The 26,602-nt window shown below is 35.7% G+C and overlaps 1 protein-coding gene across 6 annotated transcripts in view; it reads right to left on the bottom strand.

Moving 5' to 3' along the window:
• METTL25 (methyltransferase like 25) overlaps positions 1 to 26,602 on the bottom strand; it is an 89,855-nt gene that overhangs the window by 42,456 nt on the left and 20,797 nt on the right. For 5 of the 6 annotated variants that reach the window (XM_055710626.1, XM_055710623.1, XM_055710625.1 and 2 more), the window contains exons 5-8: positions 25,042 to 25,186; positions 5,842 to 5,936; positions 3,304 to 3,333; positions 2,110 to 2,183 (exon numbers count right to left, since the gene is read on the bottom strand). In XM_055710626.1, coding sequence (XP_055566601.1) covers positions 2,110 to 2,183; positions 3,304 to 3,333; positions 5,842 to 5,936; positions 25,042 to 25,186 — 344 coding nt within the window. The remainder of the gene's footprint in view (positions 1 to 2,109; positions 2,184 to 3,303; positions 3,334 to 5,841; positions 5,937 to 25,041; positions 25,187 to 26,602) is intronic. The other variant, XM_055710624.1, reaches the window with a different exon arrangement.

Here is a 26,602-nt window from a genome sequence, read left to right as displayed (position 1 = left end):
TATAGTACTTCTATAATTTTCTATAATACTGCAGTAATTTATTTACCACCAACCACTGGACTGAGCAAATGCCAAGTTGGAGTAAAATTTCACATTTGCTTGTTACTTTATGTTCTTACCCTCACAATTTTTTTGTCACTAAATGATGCCAGAATTTTCTCCTGTTTACAGCTCAGTTGCTTGCTTTTGAAGCCAGCCAAAAATGCGGATAGTTCCAGAAAATACGTTAAAATAATGCACAAAAACTTAGAAAAAACATATAGGAAGACTGAATCTTAACAGACTACTTACATTTGTTCTCTTCTTTGTGTTTAAAATATCTTGGCGAAAAAGCACGCGATTTTTTTGTTAGTTTGAATTTGCTTTCTTGACTGTGTCCTAACGTAATTCCTCTTCCAGCCATGCAGCAGGGGAGTTAAATTTTCAGCTACAGAATTTTCAGGTACTGAATTACTTGAGAAGAAATACACTCCCCCCTTATCAGTGGAATACTGAATAGAAATACCTTAGTTTAAAACTTTTTCCCCTCTCTATTTTTAGCAAACCCCCTTTCTCCTTATTTAAAGATCAGAATTAACAACTCCAAGTCAACAGAAAGACGCCACTCAGTGTGCAGTTCTAACGCTGTTTAACTGGCAAGGACCCCAGGGGGACACATCAAGAATCATTTCTAGCGTTGTATTTAATAATTTAATAAACAAAATTAATATGTAATTAAAATGTACTTACCCATTTGGGCTGATGGAGTCTGAAAATCAGTTAACGATTACGCTATTCAGATAACAATTATGTTATTCTTTGGAAGATGGGCATCTGCCTCATAATCACAAGTCACCGGGATAAAGATACTGTCTGGGTCTGGCTGGGATGGAGCTACTTCAGAGCCCATATAGTGCTGTGCTTTGGATTTGTGACTAAAACAGTGCTGGTAGCACACCAGTTTCAGGTATTGCCCAACAGTGACTGCACAGCATCAAGACCTTCTCTTTCTTCCTCTGCCCCCAGGAAGTAAGCTGAGGGTGCAAAAGAAGTGTGGGAGGACACGGCCAGAACAGCTGACCCAAATGGTCCACAGGGATATTCCACACCACACAACATCATGCTCTGCAATAAAACTGTGTGTGTTTGTGTGTGTCCTTCCATTGCTTTTATTTCAAAAGTATAACTTTAATTACTTCCTCCAAATTACACTTCCTTTAACAAATGAAACATATTATCATCTATCTCACACTTTTTTTTTCCTTCACAGTTTAGTAGACATGATTTTATGTGTGGTATTTTATATAATTTTAAAATAAATAAGCATTTCTTTCAGGAGTTTGACCTTCCAAAGGGTCAGCTGTCTGACTCTACATTTAGCAAAAGATTTGGGGATATCTGCATTAGCACTTATTTTAGATTAGAAGAGTACTTCTGAAGTGAATTTTCTGGGTTTCCCCACCTCTCATGCTTTGGTTCACACCGTGGAATAGCATCAGAGCTCAAAAAATGGGTTATTTTCAAATTAAACTGGAATGTGTGCTTCTGGATATGATCCAAGTGCTAACAGGCAGACATCCCACAGAATTAGACAAAATCTAACCCAACTGCAACTCCAGAAAAAGAGTACAGTGCACATGTCAGGTCCTCAGCACCAGCTCCCCAGATCCCATCCTACAAGGGCACAGTACTTGCCTGCGCAGGTATAGAGGCAGTAAGTTCTTTACAGCCGTGATGGCCATTGAGCTTTCAGCAGTTTTTCTCAGGACAAACAGAAATGTATTTTTGTCCTCTGCAGTATTAAAGCTGCCAGGACCTCTGCATAACAGGGTAGCCCGGGATTGTGTTGACTTTTTAGTAAATTTGCTGTCACTTCTCTGGTGAAGATACGTTTTACCCAGGTATCCAGTACCAAAGAGGACCAGCTCTGGGTTAAAGGAAAGGCAATACCCTTGTGCTGTGAATTTAGGACGAAGAAATCTATCCTGCGTATTAATACCAATACGTACATAAGTCTGATGAGACTGACTCTTACACCCTTCTGCTTTCTAAGAAATGGTTTCTCTACAGAATAGAGGTGGAAGAGAATCAAATCTTTGGTTCATATGCTATGAATTCAGAGCTTCCTACCTTTTGATGACACCATAAATTTCTTCTATAATAACCTGAAGAACAGCTCGATAAAACAATGATTCTGTAGGTAGCTGCAAAAAAATTTACAACAGCAAGGATTTAAAATTGGCATTGAAATTAAGATCAGAATAACAAAACCGGCATTGGCTTCCTTAACAACTTATTGGCTTGCATGCTTTACGACCAGTCATAACAGGTTTAAAAGGACAATTTATTAATGTTCTTGCATCCAGTTAAAATTACTTTTTTGGGTCAGACTCTAACATAACCATGAATGCAAGAAAAGAAAAGAAACCCAAACTCTAAAGTAATAGTTCAAAGGTTGGCAGAGGGAAAAAGAACAGAGGAAAAATGTAATGATCATGATCCAAATTCTACTACGCAAAATAAATATAACAATTTACCTAAGCTGTTTTAAAGACAAAAGAAGTAATTCCCTAACTGACTCACCATACACTGTAGTCTAAACCATGCAGAAAGTACTGTGCTCATAAAACCAGAACACACTGAAAACTTCGTACCTTTGTGTATGAAAAATATGTTTGTTTAAAAATAGTTAATGCTTGCCAATTAAAAATTCACAGCAAAATGCATTTCCAGTAAAAGACTACTAGGGTCAGTGGGTTTATATATGGAAAGAGGAGGTCTCAGCCTTGCCTTTTAAATATTTGCACAGTCGGTGTCCACCATACCCAAAAAGATAACTTGCACAACAGTAAGTCAAAGTATTCACAGGGAAAAAATACACAGGGATTAAAAATGAGAATGATGATGTTTCTAACAGGTTCAAGCTTTTGTCATAACAATTTCTATTTTTACATTAGCTGATAAAACACTAGGATAGAGTGATCCAAACCAGGGATATCTGAAGGACATTTCTACTGAATTTATGTATTAGCTGAAAGACAGTGAAAGAAGTTAGGAAGGGTAGTTTAATGCCTTAAATTTTAAGCGGTGCCTTTTTTCCAGACTCTTAATTGCCAAAAGAAAACAGATTCACTATGTACAATCAAAGCGATAAAAATGTGATTTCATGATGACACATGCTATCTATCAGGATTTGATGTTGTGTATGCTAGTATTTTAGACTCCAGAAATGCACAAGTTCAATAAAAGGTCATGGATTAAGAGCATTCAAGGGGGAAAAACATATTTTATCTTAGAATGGCTAAAATAAACAATATTACTTACCATTTGGCCAACTGCAACTCGCTCCAAAGCCTTTAAGAGTGAAGGAATTAAATTGCTGATATGTTTATTCTTTATCAGAATATTTTACAAAACACATTGTATAAAAGTCAGAGGAGACGACATTTTAAAAGATTAATGGTGTGACATAACATGAGCTTGCACACTTTAAAGTGATAAAGGGACTTATAATCAGCTCGCTCCTGTTATTTTAGTTTATTTATAGCAGAAACATGACAACTGACTGTATAGAAATAGATGCATGCAAAATTTTCTTGTTCTTCTTAGTATTGCAAAAGAATTTCAGAGGTTTACTTTCTGTGAAAGTGCTAAAAAGAAATGCATTTTTCTTGAGTCTGTTCCTACCAAAATACAAATAATTCACTTTGCATATTCAACTATTTTAAAGTAAATATTAGTTCAACAAACAATATCTTTAAATATTTAGTCCTTAGTACTCAGACAAATTGACCTACTGTATGTAAAGTTAAATAAAATAAAAACTTCAGAGAGACTGCCGTTTAAGATACTGCACATTATCTTTCACTAGATTCTTCATACCATAAATCCTGATGTAGGTGTGAGAGTACTTGATTTTTATGATCCACAGTGACAAAGAATGACAAATAATTAAAAGCATGGAATATTTTTCCACAGTTGAAAAGATACTTTTGAAAAGTGCCTACAAAAATTTCAACCACATATTAAAGACTGCAGTAGAAAGGAAGATAAAAATTCAGTAAATTATCTGACACTATCACAAATCAGACAGCAAACCAAAAATGCCACACCACTTACAAGTCATTGTCACCTTTAGTCCCCAAACTCCACTACAATAAGTAAGACTGCTTGTCTCTCAATCACTCACTTCTTCTCTAGTTTTAGAACTGATCCTCTATTTCAGACTGTTCTTCAAACATGGTCCAGGTAGCCGCAGTTCCTCTGTTCATGGCTTTGGCCGACTATGAGGTTTGGCTTCTGCTGTATAAGCTATAGCTCTCATTCCAGCACATATCTGCTGCTGCTTAGAAGATGGATGTGTGTTCTAACATGTATTATAAGGGTCTGAAACTGAAAGTCTTGTCCGGAACCTTTGGCCCTTGGCACTTCAACCAATTTGAATGACAAGTAATAATAAGCATCAGCAATAATGCTGAGTGTCATTGTTCAGCAGACTCAGTTTCTCTTAGCCAGCCATTACCCCTAGGAAGATGGGCACCTAGCTGCATTGTGCTGTCTCCCTTATATCTCCTAGAACGCAGGGAAAATCCTAGTCATAAAAAATGCACAGAGAGAATTACAAACATAATAACAGTATAAATGCTTGGTGACACAGAAGAACTCTTTGCCTTCTGTGACTGTTTAAACAACAAAAAAAAATTAATTGCCAAATCTCTGTGATTTCTGAGAAATCTAAAGTAGATATATATGGCACGATCAGTACTGTCTCTTAGGGGTCATTTGCTCACAAAATTTATCTTGCAACCATTGTTGAAAAACAGCCCAAGATTTTTCTTTCTATAAGAAATGGAATGGGAAAGGAAATAGCTAATGTGTCAGCTGAGGAAGAATCAGTATTGCATGACACTGACAAGAAAAAGACAAAAAGCAAATCCCTTTTAGAAAGCACTTTTTATAATACATTTTGCAGCAACGTCTCTAAAATGAACAATTTTTTTCTTGTACCTTGCCAGGGTAATACATTTAAGCCTTACAAATACTAAACTGTCCTCCTATACTTTCTCCTGATAGCATTAAATTATCATGTTAGTTCAAGTTTACATAACCTTGATACATTAGCCTATACTGAGTCTTTCATCTATACTGTTTTCCATAACACAGGTACAGAGCTAGCAGCAGAGGTTAGCCAGAACCTGATGTGATTCATCTTGGTATCAGAAATTAAAAGTTAATAGAGGGAAGGGATAGTGGTCTTCTGACTGAAAAACTGGTTGAAATTTTCAGTACCTATGTGGGTTTTTTTTTTGAATTGGACAACAGTTCATTGTCCTGTCTTGATGTTAGGTCTTTAAAAGCACTTAATCTCTTGGTGCAATGTTAAAAAGATGTTTCTAGTCTCTTAAGCCATATAGATTTTACAGCTCTTCTAGTTTTTGGAATAGGCAGGTTTGTTTAGGTATTAAACAGTCAGAACATTCAATATTATGAATCATGAAGGCATTGGGGGAGTTACTGATTGCAATCCTTCTACAGTTACCTTGTTCCCCTCTAAGTCCTTGGCCAGGAACTATTACCCTGAGGTTTTTGTTTCAACAAAGGTTTGGCCTTTCTGTCCACTCTTAAAATACATTTCTGTCAATACTCATTTTTTCATGCCTTCAGCAGGTATAAAATATATAAAGCTGGAAGGTCACTACTATTTTTTTCAGATATAATTCATCATGCTTACAACATTAGTGATGTTATTCTGTAAAGTCTTGGATTAAAGTCATGGCTTTAAGATTAGAAGCCAAAAACAATGAAACCTATAACATCTGGATAAAGCTCTCAGCAGGAAAAAGAAAAGAAGGTGAATCATACCAAGCATGCTGACATTCTAGCATTGCGACCACAGCACCAGCCCTCCTCCTTCAAGTACTGACACATGGGAAATCCCCACACTTCATCGGGGCATTCTGCAAAACAGAGGGGAAAAATATCCCAAAAATCACAGCTTTCATAGGCTATTTTTCTCCTACTTTCAGAATAAACAATGTATTGAGCAAGATGAACAGTAGGTAATGGTAACAAAAACACTTAACTGTCCTAGTCCAGTACCAAAACTCATGGTCATGCTATAAAACATGTATTTTCCCCATAACAGATGTTTTTGGTTTATGCTGGATTTCTGATAATTTCACATTTTCCAAAATGATTTTAAGTGAGTGTCTTTTACAAAAATCCACACAAAAAAAAGTGCCAAGGGACAAGATAAGATTTTGCAAATACTCATGGCACCCCATCCCACCCCATGAGTCACAAGCTGTAAGCTGGGAAGTCATTCAGTGTAGCAGGACTTCAGTATCTCTTCTCACTGGGTTCTTCTTTTATCATAAACAGCTTTTAGGCATCACACAGAACAATATGTATTTGTTTATTTCAGTTCTGAAGGCCCACGCTTTGCTGCGAGGCAGAATGTTTGTTTTCCAGAAAAGAGCAGCTGCAAAGGCTCTTGTTTCTTCAAAAACACAGAGAAGCATTTGCATCACAATCTGTGCTCAGTTTGTTTCAGTATCATTTATATTTTGAATAACAATGCAATTCCTCATGTTCAAAACTAATGCAAATGTGGGAAAACTGAAGTACAGAGATTACTTTATAGATGTTCACAATACCCATTTTTAAGTGTAGACAAACCCTACAATGTTTCGAACTTTCATTAGCACATTTATCAGCTGATATTTTAGAATGCTGAATAAGAATTACTACTTTCTGTAAAAAAACAAAACCCCAAATTGGCTAGGATCCTGGCTTTTTTAGCATAGAAAGATGACTGGCGCATACTTAAAGATAAATCATGTAACAGGGTTAAAAAAAGGACAGCAGAAATACAACTCTTCAAATTTACCAACAGTCTAAGATACATACATGTAAGCAAAATTCATTTCATGAAAGTTAAGCAAAGAAAAAGGGAAATAGGAATCTAACTATAAAGATGACCGTCCTTCCCACAGGAAAAACCATCGGTTTTCTAGCAGTAGTCTCCAGTCTTTGCTGATCTCTAGAGAGTAACAGCAAGCAGGTAATCTTCTACATGCAGCCTCACACTCTGCTCTTTTACCCTTAGAAATGTCAGATGCTCTTAGGGGATGAATACTGGTTTTAGGACCATGATTTTTAAAATAGGTTTTTAATTCTGGATAATCAGCAAAAGGAGAAAGGAAATTCCTTTAGATATAAAGATGAAATTTGACAAAACAGACTGCAACTCATTTCAGCACTAGCTACGTACTAAGAATTTGTAAGTTCCTCATGACAAGCTATAAAACATTAATTAACTTCAAGTCTAATTATTAAGTACATGGAATAAACCTTAGTATTCACACTGCAGGGATGGTAACAAGAACTTACTACATACATTTTTTGCAAAGGAAAGAGTGACTGCCATGGTTCCACTGTATGATTCACACACTTATAAGTCTTTCCAATACCTGTGTTACATTATTTCAAAATAAAACTTTTCAAACTGAATTAGAAAGATTAAATAATTTATGTTTTCAAGTAATCCCTTCTACTTTACACCCTGTCCTCTAGGCAAACTAATCATCCATGCAAGTTAAAGTGGCTACCCGCTGAGCTACAATCTCAATATTAGTGCACTGTACTCATGCATAATTCCGAAGATTTTATGACACCTGTGAAAAAGGTAATCAGACAAAGCACCATCTTCATTTAAATTACTGAAACTAAAGTAGGAGAAAAAGAGAGGGAAAACAATGCCCTAACTTAGATTTTTTTGTGTATATCCAAAGTTGACCACATATCTACAGTATTGTCTTGAATTCTATTTATTTTTCCACATTCAGGCCACTCTCAAGCACACTGCTAATTAAAAAAAAAAGCAAACAAAACCGAATTAATATATTGCTAAAAAGTTCATATATTTATCAGCTACATTTTAAATATCTGGAATTTCTTTTAATATCTGCAACTATTTTCAGATATACTTAATATTATATAGCTCACTAATTACCATATTGTGCTTCTATCTGAAAATACAGCAGCTGTTCTAAACTGTATAAATCTCCAAAACCATTCAAGCAACATTTTAAGTAGGGGTATTCTATGGAAGGTGTCACAGCAAACAGTTCAAGTGTTCAACAGCGCATATTCAGCATAGAGGAGTCAATCAGACAGAATTCCTTCCACAAAAAGCAAACAAAAAGGGGAATTCCAGGAAATCATTTGATGAGCTGAACTGAAGCTATGATAGGATATAATCCTAGAACCTATCAATTAAAAAACTATGACTTTACCACTAAGCTAACTTCTTAAAAAGACTAAATTACACATTTAATAAAACAAATTGCTACCAATATTGCACCAAAATAAATCATTGGAAAAAATATTCTGTTACATTCTAGAACAAATCTATAAACCAAACTATAATTTTAATGTGAATCACAGAGGAAGAGAACGTAGGATAATGTTACAGCAGTAGCATGAACAACATGCAAAGTTCCACCCTAGTTCAGCTTTGTGAAACAGGATGGTTCTTTGGAAAACCTACACATAAAATACTAATTAAGGTAGCTTGAGGATACTTGCTGTCCCCATAAATTTGATACATCTGGTAGAAGAAAACATTCTCATCCAAAGCACCCAGTTACACACAGCAGGGTAAGACAAAGTGCAGATTACACAAAAATATATAATGCTGACTAAAACAGAAAAGAACAATTCCAGCCATTAGCCAAGGCACAAATTCCTATTATTTCTCTCTGACTGAATTTAGTAACATTCATAGTTTCATGGAAGAGTTGCTTAAAAAAAATAAATATTTTATATATATATATATATATATAAAAAATATACACACACATACACTAATCCTGTTCTTACCATTCTTTTTTGATAGTAAAGAACATTTTTCTGGTAGCCATAACACCCCCTCTCCTTGAAAAGTATTTTAATAGGAACTTTCCAAATTTTCACCACCTATTACCATTACAATTTTTTCATCTCTTTTGAAAAACAAAGGAACTTTATGGATTTTGAAAAACAGGTGGGACAATCTTCTTAAATATCCTCATAGGTTAAGCAATCCTTCAATGGATTTACTGACTCTTCATAAGACCACACAGATGTCTCATGATTAACTCTTCAGCAGCTAATTTCTCACACACCTCTAACAGGCAGAAATGTTATACCCTTTGAAGAGAACATGAAGAATCTGTTTTTGGTTTACTACATACTTGAAATCCTGTGGAGGAGATTAACATTTTGGGAAACAAGTGCAAATACATCCAGAAGCCATCCACAACTGAAAACTATTCATAGAATTTTTCACTCAACACTGTCTAGCAAAGAATACAAAGCTTCAGGTCTACATTGGTCAAAAAGTTTAAATTTAAGTAAAATGTAGTGTCTCATACTTTATCATCAACTGAACAAGACTAAATTTTCTCTAAAGTATGTCAGATTACCTTTCCACTTCTGGGAACACAATACTACTATTGGTTTTAATATTTTGGCAGAATTAAATTCTTAATTCTTACCTTAGTCCTGGAAGTCATGTGTTATTTCCTGTCCTCTATTTATTTAGACCTTTTTGTAAGACCTTCAGTGAATTGCTCTTAAGTTCTGTAGAGGAATTGGATTTCCATTTTGTGTAATTTTTTTAACACTGCAATAGTAGTGGCATATACCATTTGGAGCACTGGTACGACTTTGAACTTTGTTTGTATAGGATTTTTTTCCCTCTCTATTCAACTTCCAAATGAAAAAAATGGCAATACATATGGACATTTGGTACACGGAAAACATTATACTGAGTAGTAAAAAAAGTATAAATTACAGCAAATATATATTTATAATTAGATCAAGTACAAATTCTCTCGTTGTGATTCAATTCTGACTGGATACGGAGAAAAGCTTCAGGCGAGCCTTATTGTTGTTACTGTCCTATTCACAGACGCATTAAGACTCTTACTGGCTCAGCGGCATTTCAAAGAATTTTTTTTAAGAGTTGTTTAACTAACAAAACAATTAAGTGCCACTAGGAAACAGGATTTTCAAAGTATAGAACACTGAATGTTTTCTATTTATGTTTCCTTTTTTTGGTAGTTACAGAAAAAATATCTGGCAGCAGAAGTAAGATGAAAGGATTTTACTAGCTAATCCTTCTGTATGTGCACAGAGGTTTCCAAGGAAGTTCAAGAGAACAGGACAAGCTCTCCACTATTGTTAATATTAGGTCTTCCATAGTTCTTCATCTCTAAGTAAGATACTACAGTTACCAGTGTGTCAACATTTAAAATTCACTTTGCACAGCTTTACAGCACTATACAGTTTCTATGAAACAAGAGGATTGACAGGTTTTATTCTTACTAGACAAATAAGCTTAACTAGGGTTCCACGTGGTCTTGCAGTTTCTGGTTTATCTTCCTTTGCTAACATTTCATGAAAACATATTTGCATTTATGCTTCTCATCTTTTTACTTTCTTGCAACTCCCAACTGTTATGAACTGCAGTTCCCAATAATACAATTTAAGTTTTCTGCTTTACCTCCTGGAAGAGATAGTTTTATTGAAATAATATATTGAACACTATTTGTTAAACTCATCCTGGCAGAAACAATCCAAATTTTGTCATGAAACAATGCCTATCCCAATGGTTAATGGGTAATTTATGAAAAAGAAGAAAAATGAAATCAGGGATTTGTTTCACTTCCGTGGTACAGTATAAATGACTATAACGTTTGTTTTGAAATTCTTAATCTGCTCTTTAAAAAAAAAAGTAACACAAATAAGTTATGAAAAATGGCAAAGTACTACAAAATAGAGGATTCTGACTTTCTTGAAATGCAATTTATCTTCCTATTCTATTTTTAAGATTTTAAGATATTCTAGTATATACATAACAACAATAGAAGATACTTATTTTCTAGTAATAAAGGTCATCAGATTGTAAATAGCATGTGGCAAAGAGAAGGCAGAAATATCCTTTTAGTGCACAGGCTGAAGTTCCTCCTCTTCTCATTGTATTTTGTTTAAGAAATCACATTCTCCTTCAAAAAACAAACATTGCTTATTTCATTCTTAAACTTTATCTTAGGCAATTTATTATTGAAATGTTGTGAAACACCAGACTCTTGATTTTTTCAGTGTGAGAACATAATTCAAGAGAAAAAAAGCTTATTCTAACTTAGCACAGTTATGCTGACAGTACACCCACAGCTAGTGCTGTAAGAAACCACTCACATGGTAGTTTTTAGTGGCAGGTATCTTACAACTTCCTTTAAAAATTGCCATTAAGACTGAAATCAGTTTCTGTACTGAACTTCACCTATCATTTTTTGTTGTTTGCTTTAATACAGAAATATATTAATGATTTGAGATGATAATATAAAAATGTTTAAGAATTTGGAATGTATTTCAAAATGCTGTAAGCATTATCAGTAGTTCCTAAGAATACCATTCGATGAGTTGTCATTGCAATATAATCTTGTCAATGCTAAAAGCTTAAATATATCTTTGTCTCTTACAACTTAAAAACTGCATTAGATAAAAACAACTACCTCTACATTTATTTATGAAGTGTGATCAGTATCAGACCATATTCCAGGTAGCAATATAATCACTCAGTGTAGAAGTAGTCTTAAGAGAACTTAAATTTCCTTTCTATATATATATTTTTTTTTTTTTTTACTACATTAAAAGTCATATCTCCTACTCATTTGCTATTATTTTGATATTAACATGTATCTCAGCCGATTCCTTCCTGATGTCTTAGGGTCTCAACTTTGTCCATCCTCCCAGTCTATACCCCCCAGTTTCCAGATTCCACTACAGTTATAAAGTATAATTCCTCAATTTGCCTCTCTACTTCAGTGTATGGTTTAGGTATTTAAGATGGTAATTCCCACAGCTTTCAAAGGTTTTATTGGTTTGGGGTTTTTTGGGTTGGGTTGGTTTTTTTGGTTTGTTTGGGTTTGGGTTTTTTTTTTTTCCCCCCTCCCATTTTCTCAGTTTTAAAGCATGAGAAACCTGTAGTTCAGACAGTTAACTTCAATTAATTTCCAATTAATTTTAATTAACTTCAGTTGCCTTTTTGCACTTCACATCCAGTGCACTTCAGTGTCTATGATTTCCTTATGTGACAGTGAAAGAAAAAGAAATAAGTAAAAGAAATGCAAGACTATGTGAAGGATCCATTTTAAACCACTCCTGAGCAGTTAGAGAATACTCAAGGCAAAAATAATAAGAGAGCAAATTGTACAAAAAAGCCACAACTGAAGATCAGGCACAGCTGTTAGTGTGAGGTACTTGTGCAAGGACTGCCAAGCACATTGAAAAATCACTGTATTAATCATATACCAGTTGCCCCACAATGATTTGGGATTCTCGCCAAAGACAAGTGGATAAGGGTAACGTGACACGGCACCTAAAACCTGTACAGGCCTGAATCCGCAAGGCGGGCACTCAGATCTGCTCTTCAGCTATCTACTTCAAAAAGCAACACTTGACAGATAACCATAGGAATCATGTCCTTGCTTGGGTAGTTCCTGGCATATTGATGGCCAGATTAAAGAAAAAAGCTGTAATAGACAGGACTAAATTACTCCCTTTCCCCTTGTTCCTATTTATTCTCTGTCCCATCATTCCTATTTTAGTATTTGAAGTTAGAAAATCAATGTATCTTTGAGTGTATGGTAAATGTCTAAAATGCATCTTTACCCATATAAAAAGCTGTGATCTAATAAGTGTTGGGAGGATCTCCCTTCTGTCTAACTAGAGCCTTCCTTCTTCCAAGGAATATAGCCAGCATGCCTAGAAATGTAAAACTAAAGGGGGGGGGGGGGGGGGGGGGGGGGGGGGAGAAGCAGGGCATGTGAGAACTGTAAATGGCATTAAAAAATGTAAATTCATTTCCTTTCCTCTCTTCGATTTTTTTATTTCAGATTCATCATAGAATCACAGAGTCATTTAAGTTGGAAAGGACCTTTAAGGTCATCGAGTCCAACCATTAACCTAGCACTGCCAAGCACATGTCCCTAAGCACCATATCTACAAGCCTTTTAAATACCTTCAGGGATGGTGACTCAACCACTTCCCTGGGCAGCCTGTTCCGGTGCTTAATAACCCTTTCAGTGAAGAACTTTTACCTAATATACAATCTAAACCTCCCCTGGCACAACTTGAGGCCGTTTCCTCTTGTCCTGTCTCTTGTTACTTGGGAGAACAGACCAACCCCCACCTGCCTACAACCTCCTTTCAGACAGTTGTAGAGAGCGATAAGGTCCCCCCTGAGCCTCCTGCTCTCCAGACTAAACAACCCCAGTTCTCTCAACTGCTCTTCACAGAACTTTTGCTCCAGACCCTTCACCAGCTCCGTTGCCCTTCTCTGGATATGCTCCAGCACCTCAGTGTCTGTCTTGCTGCGAGGGGCCCCAAAACTGAACACAGTATTTGAGGTGCAGCCTCACCAGTGCTGAGTACAGGGGTACAATCACTGCCCTTGTCCTGCTGGCCACACTGTTCCTTTATGTTCTTCATTTTTTTAATGAATCAGATTCTTTAAAAATATTCGTACTAAAACGTTCTTTGTAGAGAGAGGGATATTCGCATCTATTACGTTGAACACAGTAACACATGATTAATAACAGAAATACATTACTGAAAACTAAAGGAAAACTTGAAGGGCAACACCAAGTACAAGATGAACAAATGGTTACCGACAGCTTTATGTCGGTACTGGCATCTCAGCATGGGCCACAGCAAGGTAGGGAGGGACCCCCATCCTTCCTGACTTGTTACTTCTTGAAAGGCCCTGCATGCCTCCTAATCTAGGCAGATCACAGAACCAGCGCGAGGATGGAGACAAAGAGCTAAGGCTCAGAACTGGCTCAGTGAAGAAGCGGCCTGGTCTCCCCAGAGAAAACATAGTTCATGCTAGTACTACCAACGGACCCAGGAATTGCTGTAGAAGTTGAGAGTAGTAGCTGTGACAGGAAATTAGAGTAAGTTCTTTGCTAACGCTATCTTAAAATATTGCTTTTTAGACCTATTGCTTAATTCTAGGAACTTAGCACTAGTTATACTAAAAATCAACACGGAAACATGAAACTCCATTTCAAACACCCAGTGAATAAGAAATAAACATGGCCTTTGATTTAGATATATAGTGTATTAAATATGATGCCATTTCCATTTATATGATGATTCAAGAGACAGTAGCAATTTTTCAAAATGCACAAACCAAAATATTTACTACTAAAAAGAACACTATATTCTGCTACTCAAAAATTTAACTTTTAAAATAATTTATTTAATCATATTAAAAATTCTACATTTTAGCAAAGTGCTGATTACAACTGTATCAACTGGAAGGGAAAACAACCCCTAATTTTTAAGTTAAATTACCTGGAAAGAATCTCATATTTACTGGTAAACATGGTAAATTTATAAAGTCTTTTTAGCACAAAAATAAAATGAAATTACAGGATACAGAATCCATAAACTGCCCTAAAAATGTATAAGCTAAAGGAAGAGTATTTTTATATTTAAATTCTTTATACTGTGATCGAATATTTTTCTCAACTTCTTATGTATAAAAATCTATTTTCTCAAACTAGAAAATGGAATATCCTGCAGTTGCCTTTAATAAACTCCAAACAAAAGGGAGATGAATTTCAACACTGGCAAAGTCTGTTTTAGACACTAGACTCGTCTACCTTTTTCACTTAGAGAAAACTCCCACTGAAGCCAATTACCACTTTCTCATACTACTGGACATCTCTCATAGCACTCAGGTAGCAATGCCTGACACAAATTTAAAAAAGCAAAAGAACTGATATCCTAAATCAGACAAATCCCATTTGCAAAGTAGGAGAAAGAGATATAATATATGCACAGACACAGTATGTAGCTATCCTTATATATCTTTTAATGTAACCAGTAACATTAACAGAAGTATATTTTTTACCATCTACTTCTAATTCTCCTCATCCCAGTCATCATTAACTGCCAAATTTATGTATTATCTTAGTGGAAATAAGTCTTCTGTAACAAACACGAGATGTGCCCATGTAAGAACTGTAGGAGTGGATTACCATTATTATAATACATCACAAGTCTTCTGCACAACAAACTCTGTAACGTCCAAGTTGGAATTAACACTCAAAGGTCACACCAGACATTAGATTTTTCTCACCGAGGCCTTGAAATTGCAATACTCAGTGCAGAATATTATGCTTAAAAGGAACCCTGCTGAAGTAATTCAAATACTACGAATTGTATAGCCTACTTAGATGCTATAGACTGAAGGATTCGAACATGCACAATTGTGTATTTACACTGACATTATGCTACAAAGACGTGTAAAAAGGCAGTATCCTAAAGTGTATAAAAAATCAGTAATCTTCACTAAAACTGGAAGACATATCAAATAACTTTGCAGAAACTGTATTTCAAGATGGACAAAGTTCTCTGAAGTTCTGTATTTGAAAATGGCTTGTACTTTCAAAAGCAAACTTTTTTCTGTCTTATTTCAGTTTGAAAGATCTTTTCTATTTGCTCTCCCTTGTCAAATAAGACAATGTGTTTATTTGCCTAGTTCGGTATAAAATGCAGAACGTAAGAGATTTTATGTTGAAACAATCCATTTTTTTCTGTTTCAAAAAAGGTAAATAGACAATTGTCTGATACTTTTTTTTTTTCAGAATACTATTATTACATTCCTATAGATGTTACTGAAATAAGTGGTATATTGAACATATGTAGTTCATCATCTTCATGATATTTTGTTTCCAGAGGATTCATGTTAGAGTCCTTAATAACTGCTGGAGAAACAGGCATTAGTTCACATACCATAAGCTCTCTGCTCTTGACAAACAAAGGCTGTCACTATGCACAGACTCTGTTCTTACAGAAGTCAGGGAAGGAATTACCTTGTTCACACCAGCAGAAAATATACACTGACATTATGCCTCCACAATGTTATAAATACTACCATCCAAACAGGAGATTAATCTTGTTTACCAAGGATTTATAGCTTTAGTAATCCTTCTGCTCTCAGGATAATTAGTCTTTTTGCACTTGATCTCAATAATAGTCATTATAAAAAAACCAAACCTGTCTCTTTTCTTTCAGCTATGTAATTTTAATTACGTTCTAACATTGTGACTCCATTCCAGAGCATGAAAATGTTAAGGTATTTATATACATTATTCCTCCTTGAGAAAGCACAAGCTTTCTCAACTGTGTTCTGCATGGTGACAGAAGAAAAAAGGTTATTAACAGATAACTTTCTTAGATCCATAGTGTAACTGGCACAGGCAAACAAAATGTTTTTCTTTCAATGTTTATAAAAGTAAAAATAATTCTGAATGTTTTTTGATAATAATTTGCATAGACCTCAATTTTTCTTTTATCTCAAATCTCTTTGACCTCTTGCAGATATCTCAGTGTCTACAGTATTTCTTATAAATAGATAGTAGTTATAGGACTATCATTGTGATAAAGCTATAAAGGATTGCTCAAGGAGACAAAGCATGGAAGGAAAGCTAAATGGAGTTCTAAAGCCACAGTCCTGTTTCATAAAAGAAACTCATCAGATGAAATACCTAAAAGTGAAGGATGCCTAGCAGTTATAGAAAAAGACGTTGTAAACAGCAAAAAATTGCCAAGGCCATATGGCATTCATCCAAAACCTAAAATCAGGTTCAAATTGCCAAACTGCAGTGTGTAACTTCTTGATTATAACTCTTCGGTTCTAAAGATCTGAAAAGCAGGTAATGTGCCATTAATGCTTAAGAAGACTTCAAAGGAAGGTCCAGGGAGCTTCCAAACAGGAAGCCTCACATTTATATGAAAATATTTTAAAGAATAGAGTCATTTGATATATAAGCAAATATAACGTTTGGGACAAGTCAACGTGAGTTTCTTACGGGAAGTCGTATCTCACAAACATATTGGATTTTTTTTTGAAGGCTTCAAGTAACGCTTAGACAAGAAAGACAGAGTGGGTTTCCAAATGGCATTCACCAAGACCATTAGGGAAACTATCAAAGCACAGAACAAGATAAAAAGTATTCCTATGGGTAAGTAATTGACAGAAACAAAGGATGGGAATAAAATACCATTTTTCACACAGGACAGAGATCACCAGCAGAGGCTTAAAGAGACTTGTGCTGGAACAGGTTGTTGATCAAATTCACAAATGACCTGAAAAAGTTAATGAAGCGTAGGACAAAATTTGCTGATGATACTAAGGGTAATAAAAATTAAAGCCACTTCTAATAAAAATTAGAGATGAATTGGCATACAAAATTGAAGCTAGATGAAAGTGATTCAAATTGGGGGAAACAGTACCTTTAAATATACAATGAATGGCTTTGAACTGAGAACTGACAGTTTGATGAAAAGATCATCCCAGGACTTAGACAAGGAAAAAGAAAGCCATTAAAATTATTAAGAAAAAAAACAAACCAGAAAACACTATTATGCTACCATATAAATCCATGCTGCACCTGAATCTTGAATTCTGTGTTTGGATTTGTTTTTCTCACCTCAGATAATAAGTAACACCACCCAAAAAGGTTCAGAGAACAGACACAGAATAGTCCTAAGTAAAGGAACATTTTAATAACAGGACTAAGTAATTAAAAAAAATTAAAGCTGTAGAACAGATAAAAGGGGAATGAAAAGTCTGCAAAATCATGAATGGGCTGGAGAAAATAAATAGGGACAGAAGTATACTGGCTTTTAAACCAGAAATTAAGGGGCATATAAGAACTCCATGCAGTAAAGCAGCATTAAGACAATTAAAAGGAAATGCTTCTTCATAAAACATGCAGTTGATTCCTTACTGTAGCATGCTATAGATACTAAAAGTTCACGTATGTTCAAAAGCAACCTGAAGGATTCAAGGAATAAAAATCCATCAAGGGTTATTTAATGCAAATATATCACTTTGTTCCAAGAAGTTCATGAGCCAAAACACGCTGGAAGCAAAGAGAATATTTGGGGGAAGTATTGGTATGTACTCCCTATGGTTTTATACTCTTCTCTGTATGCCTGCTATTGACCTCTATGGAAGACAGATAATGAAACAGAGGAACCTTTTTGTTAATGGATTGCATGATTTCCATATCTCTGTTACGGATACTGAAGCCAGGCTGCATGTTTATTTTGCAGCTTCATTCTACTTTGTTATCAAAATATTATTTTCTATAAAAATATATTAATCTTCTTTCATATACTGATGCCACATATTTAAAAAAAAAGGCCTGACAATGTGATATAAGTAATACAGATTTTAAAACTATATTCTCAGGTCTAACAACGTAGTAGATGGTGTGAAAGCAAGCTAATTCATTAACATATGTAATCATACTTTAATAGCAAAATGAAGAATTATAGATATTAATTACCTGTAGAAGTGGAGACAGAAGTCTGCAAAATTCTCAGCAATTTCAGGTATTCAAGTACCTTGAATAAATCAGCTAAAGACATTTCTAAGATAACATCATGAATATGATGAAAGTTTGGTGCTTATTTTAAAGTTGGGACCATCTCCGTAGATTTAATCCAACTTAGATGAACTGTTTCAATCACAGAAATAAAACAGAAATTATGTCACTAAACTTTTGTTTCTTCATTAATATTAATGAAAATACAGCAAATCTGTATTCACAAATGTTAAGCCTGGATCATAACCAAGGGACAATTATTTATCTTTAGTGATTCTGGAATCCTAAAGGATTCATATTAAAAAGTGATAGCAAAGTCTTGCATGTACTTTTCAGTACTAGGAAAAAGACAGAATTATTCTTGAGTGAAGATCATTTAAGATGAATAAGTAATTCCAAATACTGATACAAAATTCTTGACAGCATCTTCTGAGATCATAATTAAATGGAATTAAATGTCATTTTTCCCTCAGCTGACATTTTTCAGTGGAAAGTAATCTTCATTATCCTCATCAAAATCCTTCATGCACAGCCTACTTTGTATCTTTGTATACACTGCCAGACTCAGTGAAGGCAGTACTGAAACACAAATAACCCAACTCGTTTCAGGTCTTCCACAGCATCTATCTTCCATGACTTCATAGTATCTCAGTCTATTGGTAGGACTCCAAACAAAGGAGAGGAACTACTTAAACTGCCTTTTTTCTTCATGGGAAAGACTAAATCTTCCTTGACTAAAGACTTCACCTTGAGTTTTTATTTTTCCTAAAAATTCCATCACTAAACAGGATTTTGCCAGGGGGAGCAGAGGGCAGGTGGGAAGAAAAGTTTTCCTCCATTTCGGGAAATAAATCAAAATAATTTTCAAACCCCAAATCTAAGATATGCTTTAGTTACTGTGCATTATAGAAACCTTGGCTTTCTCAATTATAATCTGTTACTGTGTTCATAAACACAAAATTATAAATTTAAGATAGTTTCAGGTTTTAATATATTTTTGCTGCATTTATTAACGAAAAATACTTCAATAAACTGTCATTTAACATCTGTAAAACTTACCTAGTTAATATTCTTTTCAAGTTTTGTATTTTTTTCAGGATAAATTTTGATAGAAAACATCTGGGTTTTAGTGACTAGTTAGCTCTGTCACAAATTCATGGAACTGTGCCCTATGTAGCAATATCTAAAGATGCCTTGGAAAGGAAATCAAGCTTTTTGATCTTTTGCTTGGAAGTGTTTTCCTGTGTTGCCATGGTATCAGTGATAGCTATTTTAAGACATTGGCTGTGGAATATCTTCGAAAATATACTTAGGCAACACATAAATCATCTGTACTCTAATGCTTCTAAAACACTGACTAATCTTTCCTTATTTCAGTGAAACAGAGTGACATGAAGCCATTATGTTCATGTAAGGAATCATTTAGAAAATCCAGTTTTGAAGTTTTTGTCAGCTGATTCCACTTTATTCAAGGCCTTTTCAGTTTCCACAAATCTGATAAAATTCTATATGTGAATTTTTACTGTTTTGCATCTCTTTTGATTCCCTTAATTATGTTCACTAGCTTCTAAAAGTTAGAACTTAACAATTGTAGCCAAAGTTTATATTTATGTAGCTTGAGAGTCCAAGGCTCTTACTCTTGCGCAAAAGGTTTGCTGACTTCTTTCAGAGTGCCTTATTGAGAAGCTGTTCTCCACAGCTTCCAGGATGTCTCTAGAACTCCTCCACTCAGCATGTATCTTCTTCCTCGAGCAGTGCCCTGACACTGGAAATCCTTACAGAAGCTGGAGTTCATGATTTGTAGTACTCAAGCTAACCTCAAAAAGAGTTTCTATACGACAGCTATCACTGAAACAACCTATACAACTACTTATGTATAAGTAGCTCCTTAGTGATAGCAATGTTTTTTCCTCAAAGCAGAGGATATCATATTGAAGAATTTCACTGGCTCCTCGACTAGTACTGATGTGTTTAGCTGTATGGAGGATGGAAGGAAGAGAACTAGAATACAGAAACACATCAAAACCTTCTTAAGGAAAGTCAAGTCTTTTGGAAATATCTTACACTTGCAGTTACCATCTGTTAAGGGATAATCATAGTCCAGCTGTTACATTGCCCCAGAAATGTATTAGCTGAATGTAAGATAAAACGGCTCCCCAAAATCCTAAGAATAGCTCCTCAACAAAGGCACAGGGTTTGTTTTAACCTAAAAATCATTAGCAAACTATTTTTTTCCAGAAAATCTGCCATAATGGCTCATTATGTAAATAGGTTCATGTAAAAAGTCTGTAATAAACAGTGAAATCCTTACTACTGTGATGTAATTGACTATTTGATGCAGTAACAGTAAAGAAAAACCCCAAAGGAATCAATTATACTAATGGCTAAGTGTGTTTTATCCATAGAAGAATCTCTGTATAAACAATCAATTCTCATTAGAGGAAGTCAAAGTAAAACTACTTAGAATTTTTCAAGAGCTGTCATAATATTCCTTACTAACTGAAATTTAGTATTTGGTACTGCTTAAAACAGCACTGAAATTTAAAGACAGGTGCTAAAAGTTACTGGCTTAAACTTTTTTTAATTGAAAAGAAAATTGACATTACACAGCACTTCTTGGTTGTTGTAGTTACTAAAAATCAAAACAAAGGCTTTCATGATCTTAAGAGTTCAAAGTTATTCCCAGCATAACTGGAAATGTGGTCCCATGACAAAAAATTCCAGATGAATTTAGGTTATTTATAGACACATAGACAATGTATACTGATTGCAATACGCGAGACCGTGACTACTGGCACCTACTTTCATCAGAAATCAGCATTCACAGCAGGTCCAATGGCAAACTGAATCAGGCAATCTTGCAATATCTTTACTATTTTTAGAATATATGAGAAATGTTAAGGCATTATTCTCTGTAGTTAGCAACTCAGAGACAAAAAAACCCAAACTGCGATGACCAAGGTAATTCAATAGCCTGCCAAAACCAGCACAGTAACATTTTGTTATTTTCTCAACTCACCACCTCAGGCTTAGCAACACTACATTAAGCATCAAAACAGGTAAAACTTCTTCCCCTGAATATCACCTAATTCCAGTTAATATGAAGTGAAAAAGCAGATTTTCACTGGCCTCAAACAACACTGATCTAAAACTTAACTGCCGAACACACGGCCCGGCCATCTCACATTATGACAACCATCAGGCCACAGCAGCTTTTTTTGTGAGTTGCCACATCTGCTTCAACTAGGCTTATGAGAACAACCATCTGCATTTACATTAAAGTAGCAAAGATGGCAAATGGGGGAAAGAGCTTTGAGATGGACTTGCCTCAACCTTGTCCTTAAAGGTACGCACATCAAGAAAATAAAAAAGCTTTTAAACTGGGGAAAAAAAATAAATAAAATAGAGCAATGAAAAAAAAATAAAAAAAGAAATTAAAACATTTTTAAAAACTTCAGAGCCTTGAAGTTACTAAGTCAAGAAAATAAGTATAAAATCCTTTATAAAAGAACTTCCCGCTGCATCCTTGCAGGCAAGCCCTTGCTTACTGGACTGATTTTAAACAGATGAAAGATTTCCTGTGTTGCAGCAAATTCTGCCCAGTTCTCCCTGCTGCTTAGGAAGATCTCCTATACATCACCACAGAGATCTAGCTCTAAGTCTGTATCCTAATACTCAAAGTAGTCTTTCCCTGTAAGGTTTCTACAGGTCTCTGCAATCTCTGCTTGATGCCTAGATTAGCCACTAGCTTCCTTGAGTTTAGTGTCAGAGCCCGAGCAAGTGAAGGACTACCTACAGTAGAGATTATATTGGCTTGGAGCACACAAGCAAACTGGAAATACACCCATGCATGTGGACAGATAACACGCATTTCAGGAAGCTGAGGCAACTGGCTGATGTCACACAAAAGCCACACTCTTATCACCTTTGAAAGGTCACCTCCATCAAGAGAAGCTCCTGATGACAGGAAAAAGGCAAACAACACACCCATCTTCAGTCTAACCTCAGTTCTCAATAAGTTTCTGGAGCAACATTTTCCTGGAAACCATGCCCAGGCCCATGAAGAGCAAGAAAGAGACTGAGAATTTACCAGGGACTAACAAACTGTATTGACTTCTGTGATGCAGTGACTGACTTCATGAACTAGGGGAGAGCACAGTAATAGTTTACCTTGACTTTAGCAAGGCTTTCAGCAAGGTTTCCTTAGTATCTATACAGACAAATTGGAACGATATGACTCAGACAGGAGGACTCTAAGGTGGGTAGAAAATGGATAGGATTCTGAAGCTTAACTAAAGCCTGCAAGATAAGGGACGTGATTATTCCTTGTTTTTAGCACTTGTGAGAGTAAGAGTACCTAAAGTGCTTCTTTGGGCTCTCTAGCCCACCACACTGACTTAATGGAATGAGTTCAGTGATTGCAAGAGGACTACAGGGCTGCAAAGAAGGTCAAGGAGAGATCTAACTGCTGTCTTCACCTAAAGGAAAAGGAACAGAAAAGATTAAGCCAGGCTCTTGGAGGTGCACAATGAAAAAACAATAGATAATGCACAAGAGCTGCAAATTCTGAATGGATACGTGAGAAAAAATTTCCTGTTGAAGGCAAACATTGGAATGGGCTGTTGAATCGCTGGCCTTGGGGATATTCAAAACATCACTGGACATGGCCCAGAACAATTTGCTGTAAGCTAGCCCTGCCGTGCACCGTGATCTCGACCAGATGACCTTCAGAAGGCACTTTAAAATTAAAATATTTCATCACGATTCTATGATTTGGCCCATTTTGGAAGCAGTACCAAAATTCATTTGCCTCAGACAGCTGCAAGAATTAGTTTACTTCTTGTACAACGGAATTGTTGGAGCCATACCATTTGTTTAGTTACAGAGTGCTCTAGCATCCTCTAGAATGCTTTGTTAGGTTGAAATCCATGCATAGGAAGTGCAGACACAAGCTGTGGTCCTAATTCTTTCCCCTTTTCCCTTTAAAGAAATTTTAGCTTTTAGATATTGTTGGTCCTTGCGCTCTTATGAAGAAGCCATATAGTAGATCACTCTTCCAGGGGAATACAACAGCACGATTGATTTTAGAATATATACCCTCATAGTAATAGTAAAAAAAAAAATAATCAATTTTTTGAGCATCACTGGAACTACTTATGTGTTCTTTCCCCAAAAAAGAATATTGTCATTTCCTTTTGTTCTGCTTAAAGGTTCTTCTTTGAGAATAATTTTTAGCCTTCAAGCTGAGAAAAATCAAACTGCTAGAAATTCCAACATGCAATTTGGCTTCATTTCCATACTGCTATGAAACTGCAGTATCTCTTACCACCATGCATGTACATGTTTGCTGGAACTCAGAATACGTTATCATACCTGATCCTTTGGTGGTGTGTGAATAACAACATTTTAGTAAAACCTTATGCACTGGTCTGGAAAAAATAATCCTACAGCTAGAACAGGAAGTCGTGTCCTTTTTGCAAAAATAAGAAACAATGAAATTTTTCAGACACACAAACTTAATGACAAATGCCTGAAATTTTTTTTTTTTTTTAAAATCTGTTGTAATAGGAATTGCATCTTTTTTACTAATTGCATTTCTATAACTCAAGAAATTTTTATTGTATTTTCTTTCTCTTTGTTTTTTTCAGGCAACCTGAACTATTGCAAAATAACTGAAAATAATCTACAGCAAAAACTCTTGAAATTGTTCCAGAGGAAGATAAAAACAACATGAAAAGATCATTAAAGCAAGAAAGAGCTAGCATGTGTCATGGTCAGTCTGGAGCTGTGCCTTAGCTGCATGAGCAGCCAAACTGTTAAAGAACAGCAGCTGGGTTCCACCTGCCTTTCTGTCCATAAAGTTCCCTGAAAGAGCTGAAATAAACTTTGCCAGTCCACTCCTCTCTCAAATTTGGTTGATACAATGATCAGATTCTAGGACTCTGGCAGACAGCATCTAGACAGCTCAGCTACATAGCACTTGTCTCAGTAAATTCAGCTACTTAATGTTTTTCATTATGCAGAATTTACCTTTCAAGTAAAGATACCAACTTTTTATCAAAACTGAAAAAAACCACATATGAAGGAAAATTTGCCTACAGAAAAACTGTTATATATGTACTGTTCCATAATGTTCTAAACATTATGGCCCACAGCACAGCACTCAGATGAATGTTTTTTTGAGTAACAACTTACATTACAAGGACTTAATTCTGCTCATAGTTGTATATGTACAACTCAGCATAAATGGATGTTGCATGCAGACAGCCAAGAGCAAAATCTGGTGCAAAATATTTCAAAAGGATGAAAACATATTGGAACAAAAAAGCCTCCACATTTTACAAGTGAAGTAAAGGCAGAAAACCAGCTGTATTCATAACTACATAAAAACATTCTACATTAATGTCCCTAATTTCAGTAAGAATATTAGGAATATTGGCATAATAGGAAAGCTACAGGACTTCCAGAAGTGAATGACCCACATAACATAATCAAAATCAGTACTAAATAAGCCACTGGAAAGGAACAAACACAAGGAGGTTATTAATGAAAAGATATACTCTCAACATGCAAGCTGGCAGCCACAAGTTAAGCTCAGAAGAATTACCTTCTTGGTTTTCAAACTGTTCTGACAATAGATGGTAGCAGCAGCCTACACTGCAAACTGCTTTGATTTCAGGCTTGGCAGTAAAAATTCGTAGAGTATTTGCAGCAAGATCACCACATGTATGTAGACCCACCATCACACAGTCCTAAGAAAAAGGAAAAAAAGCAACAATAAAACATCTTTCTCTTCAACTGAAAGAGCAAAAATAACAACGAACACCAGAACTCAGACATGCTGCAAATGGTTATGGAGCTGTAAGGTTTAAATACACAACTCCATGAGGACTCCTGCTGTTCCACTCTAGAATTTCTCAATATAATAAAAGCTCTTCAGTGCTAAGAGAACGTGGTGCTTTCCCTCTGTGGAGGGACTGCTCATCACTTTATTCAGGGAGGAAACTGTCCATCTCTGCACTCCACCTTCACTGGCCCTAAGGAAACAGAAGTTCAAGACTACGAATAGCAACTCATTTACCTGCCTAGAAGAGAACATGGGGTATTTTCTCTTGCCTTTCCTAGCTTTCCTGTTTTCATTATTACTACCACTGCTACTTCCTTTTCTTTAGATTTGCAGCTGTAAGTCTGGCTGGACTGACCTATAGCATTTCTGCTACTTTAAATTGCTGAAATCAAACCCACTTCCTAATGACAGCTATAATGTGAAGAGCAGGCTTTGTTATTTCCAAAACTGTAGCACTGCCACAGTTTTGCAGTGTGCCTACTACTATTCAACAACAAATGGGCATTTTATTCCACAGGACAAGGTCAGAACTTCAGCTTCAGATACTCTTTTGTTCTGTGCATTCTATTTCCTGCTTTACTTCTTCCTCAATGTCCCTTTTCTCTCTATTTCTCCATCCAAATTATCCCTCTTCTCACCATTCACAACAATGTATTTCCTTCTGGCATTATTAGTTGGAATCTACATGGTAAACATAGTGTGACTTTGAATTTCAGCCTTATTCATTAACAGGGTTATCAACAAGAAATTAGCTCAGAGACATGCAACTGGGATACCTTTCTATAATCATTCTGACTTTATAAGCACATCTATTTTTGCTGCTTCATATCTGATTTTCTCACCCATGTGTACTATATAGTATATGTACATGCAAAACAGTAAAACGTCCCCTTTCCTCTTTTAATTCTTCCTGTCTCTCTTCTCACCTTCCACTTTGTGCTGCTTGTCTGTGCTTGCCCTCTCCTTGTCTTAAGATCCAAAACTTAAGCAGCAAAAGTTTAGTTTCAGTCCAGCTTAATTTTTGAAGACTTTTTTCCTATCAGTCAGCTTCAGCTCACCATTCCACAAAGCCTTTTTTCCAGTTTGGAAAAGTATGGAAGCTAAGGGAAGATGTGCACTTCCAAGGGCAGCATTTAAACCCCAGGACAGAAAAAGTTAGAGAGATTCTTTGAGGAGGAGGCTAGTGGTAGATGGCTACCACATGCAAGACAGAGGAAACATATTACAGTGCTCAAAACTTCTGAAAAATCCAAGGGCAGTCCGTCTGTGTCAGGTACACTTTTGGACCATCATTGACTTCAGTGAGGTTGCCTGCGTGTAA

The sequence above is a fragment of the Falco cherrug genome, chromosome 5, assembly GCF_023634085.1.
Source record: "Falco cherrug isolate bFalChe1 chromosome 5, bFalChe1.pri, whole genome shotgun sequence".
In the NCBI taxonomy this organism is placed as follows: domain Eukaryota; kingdom Metazoa; phylum Chordata; class Aves; order Falconiformes; family Falconidae; genus Falco; species Falco cherrug.
Note: the sequence above shows the minus strand (reverse complement) of the source record. Positions and strands in the feature narration are given on the sequence as shown.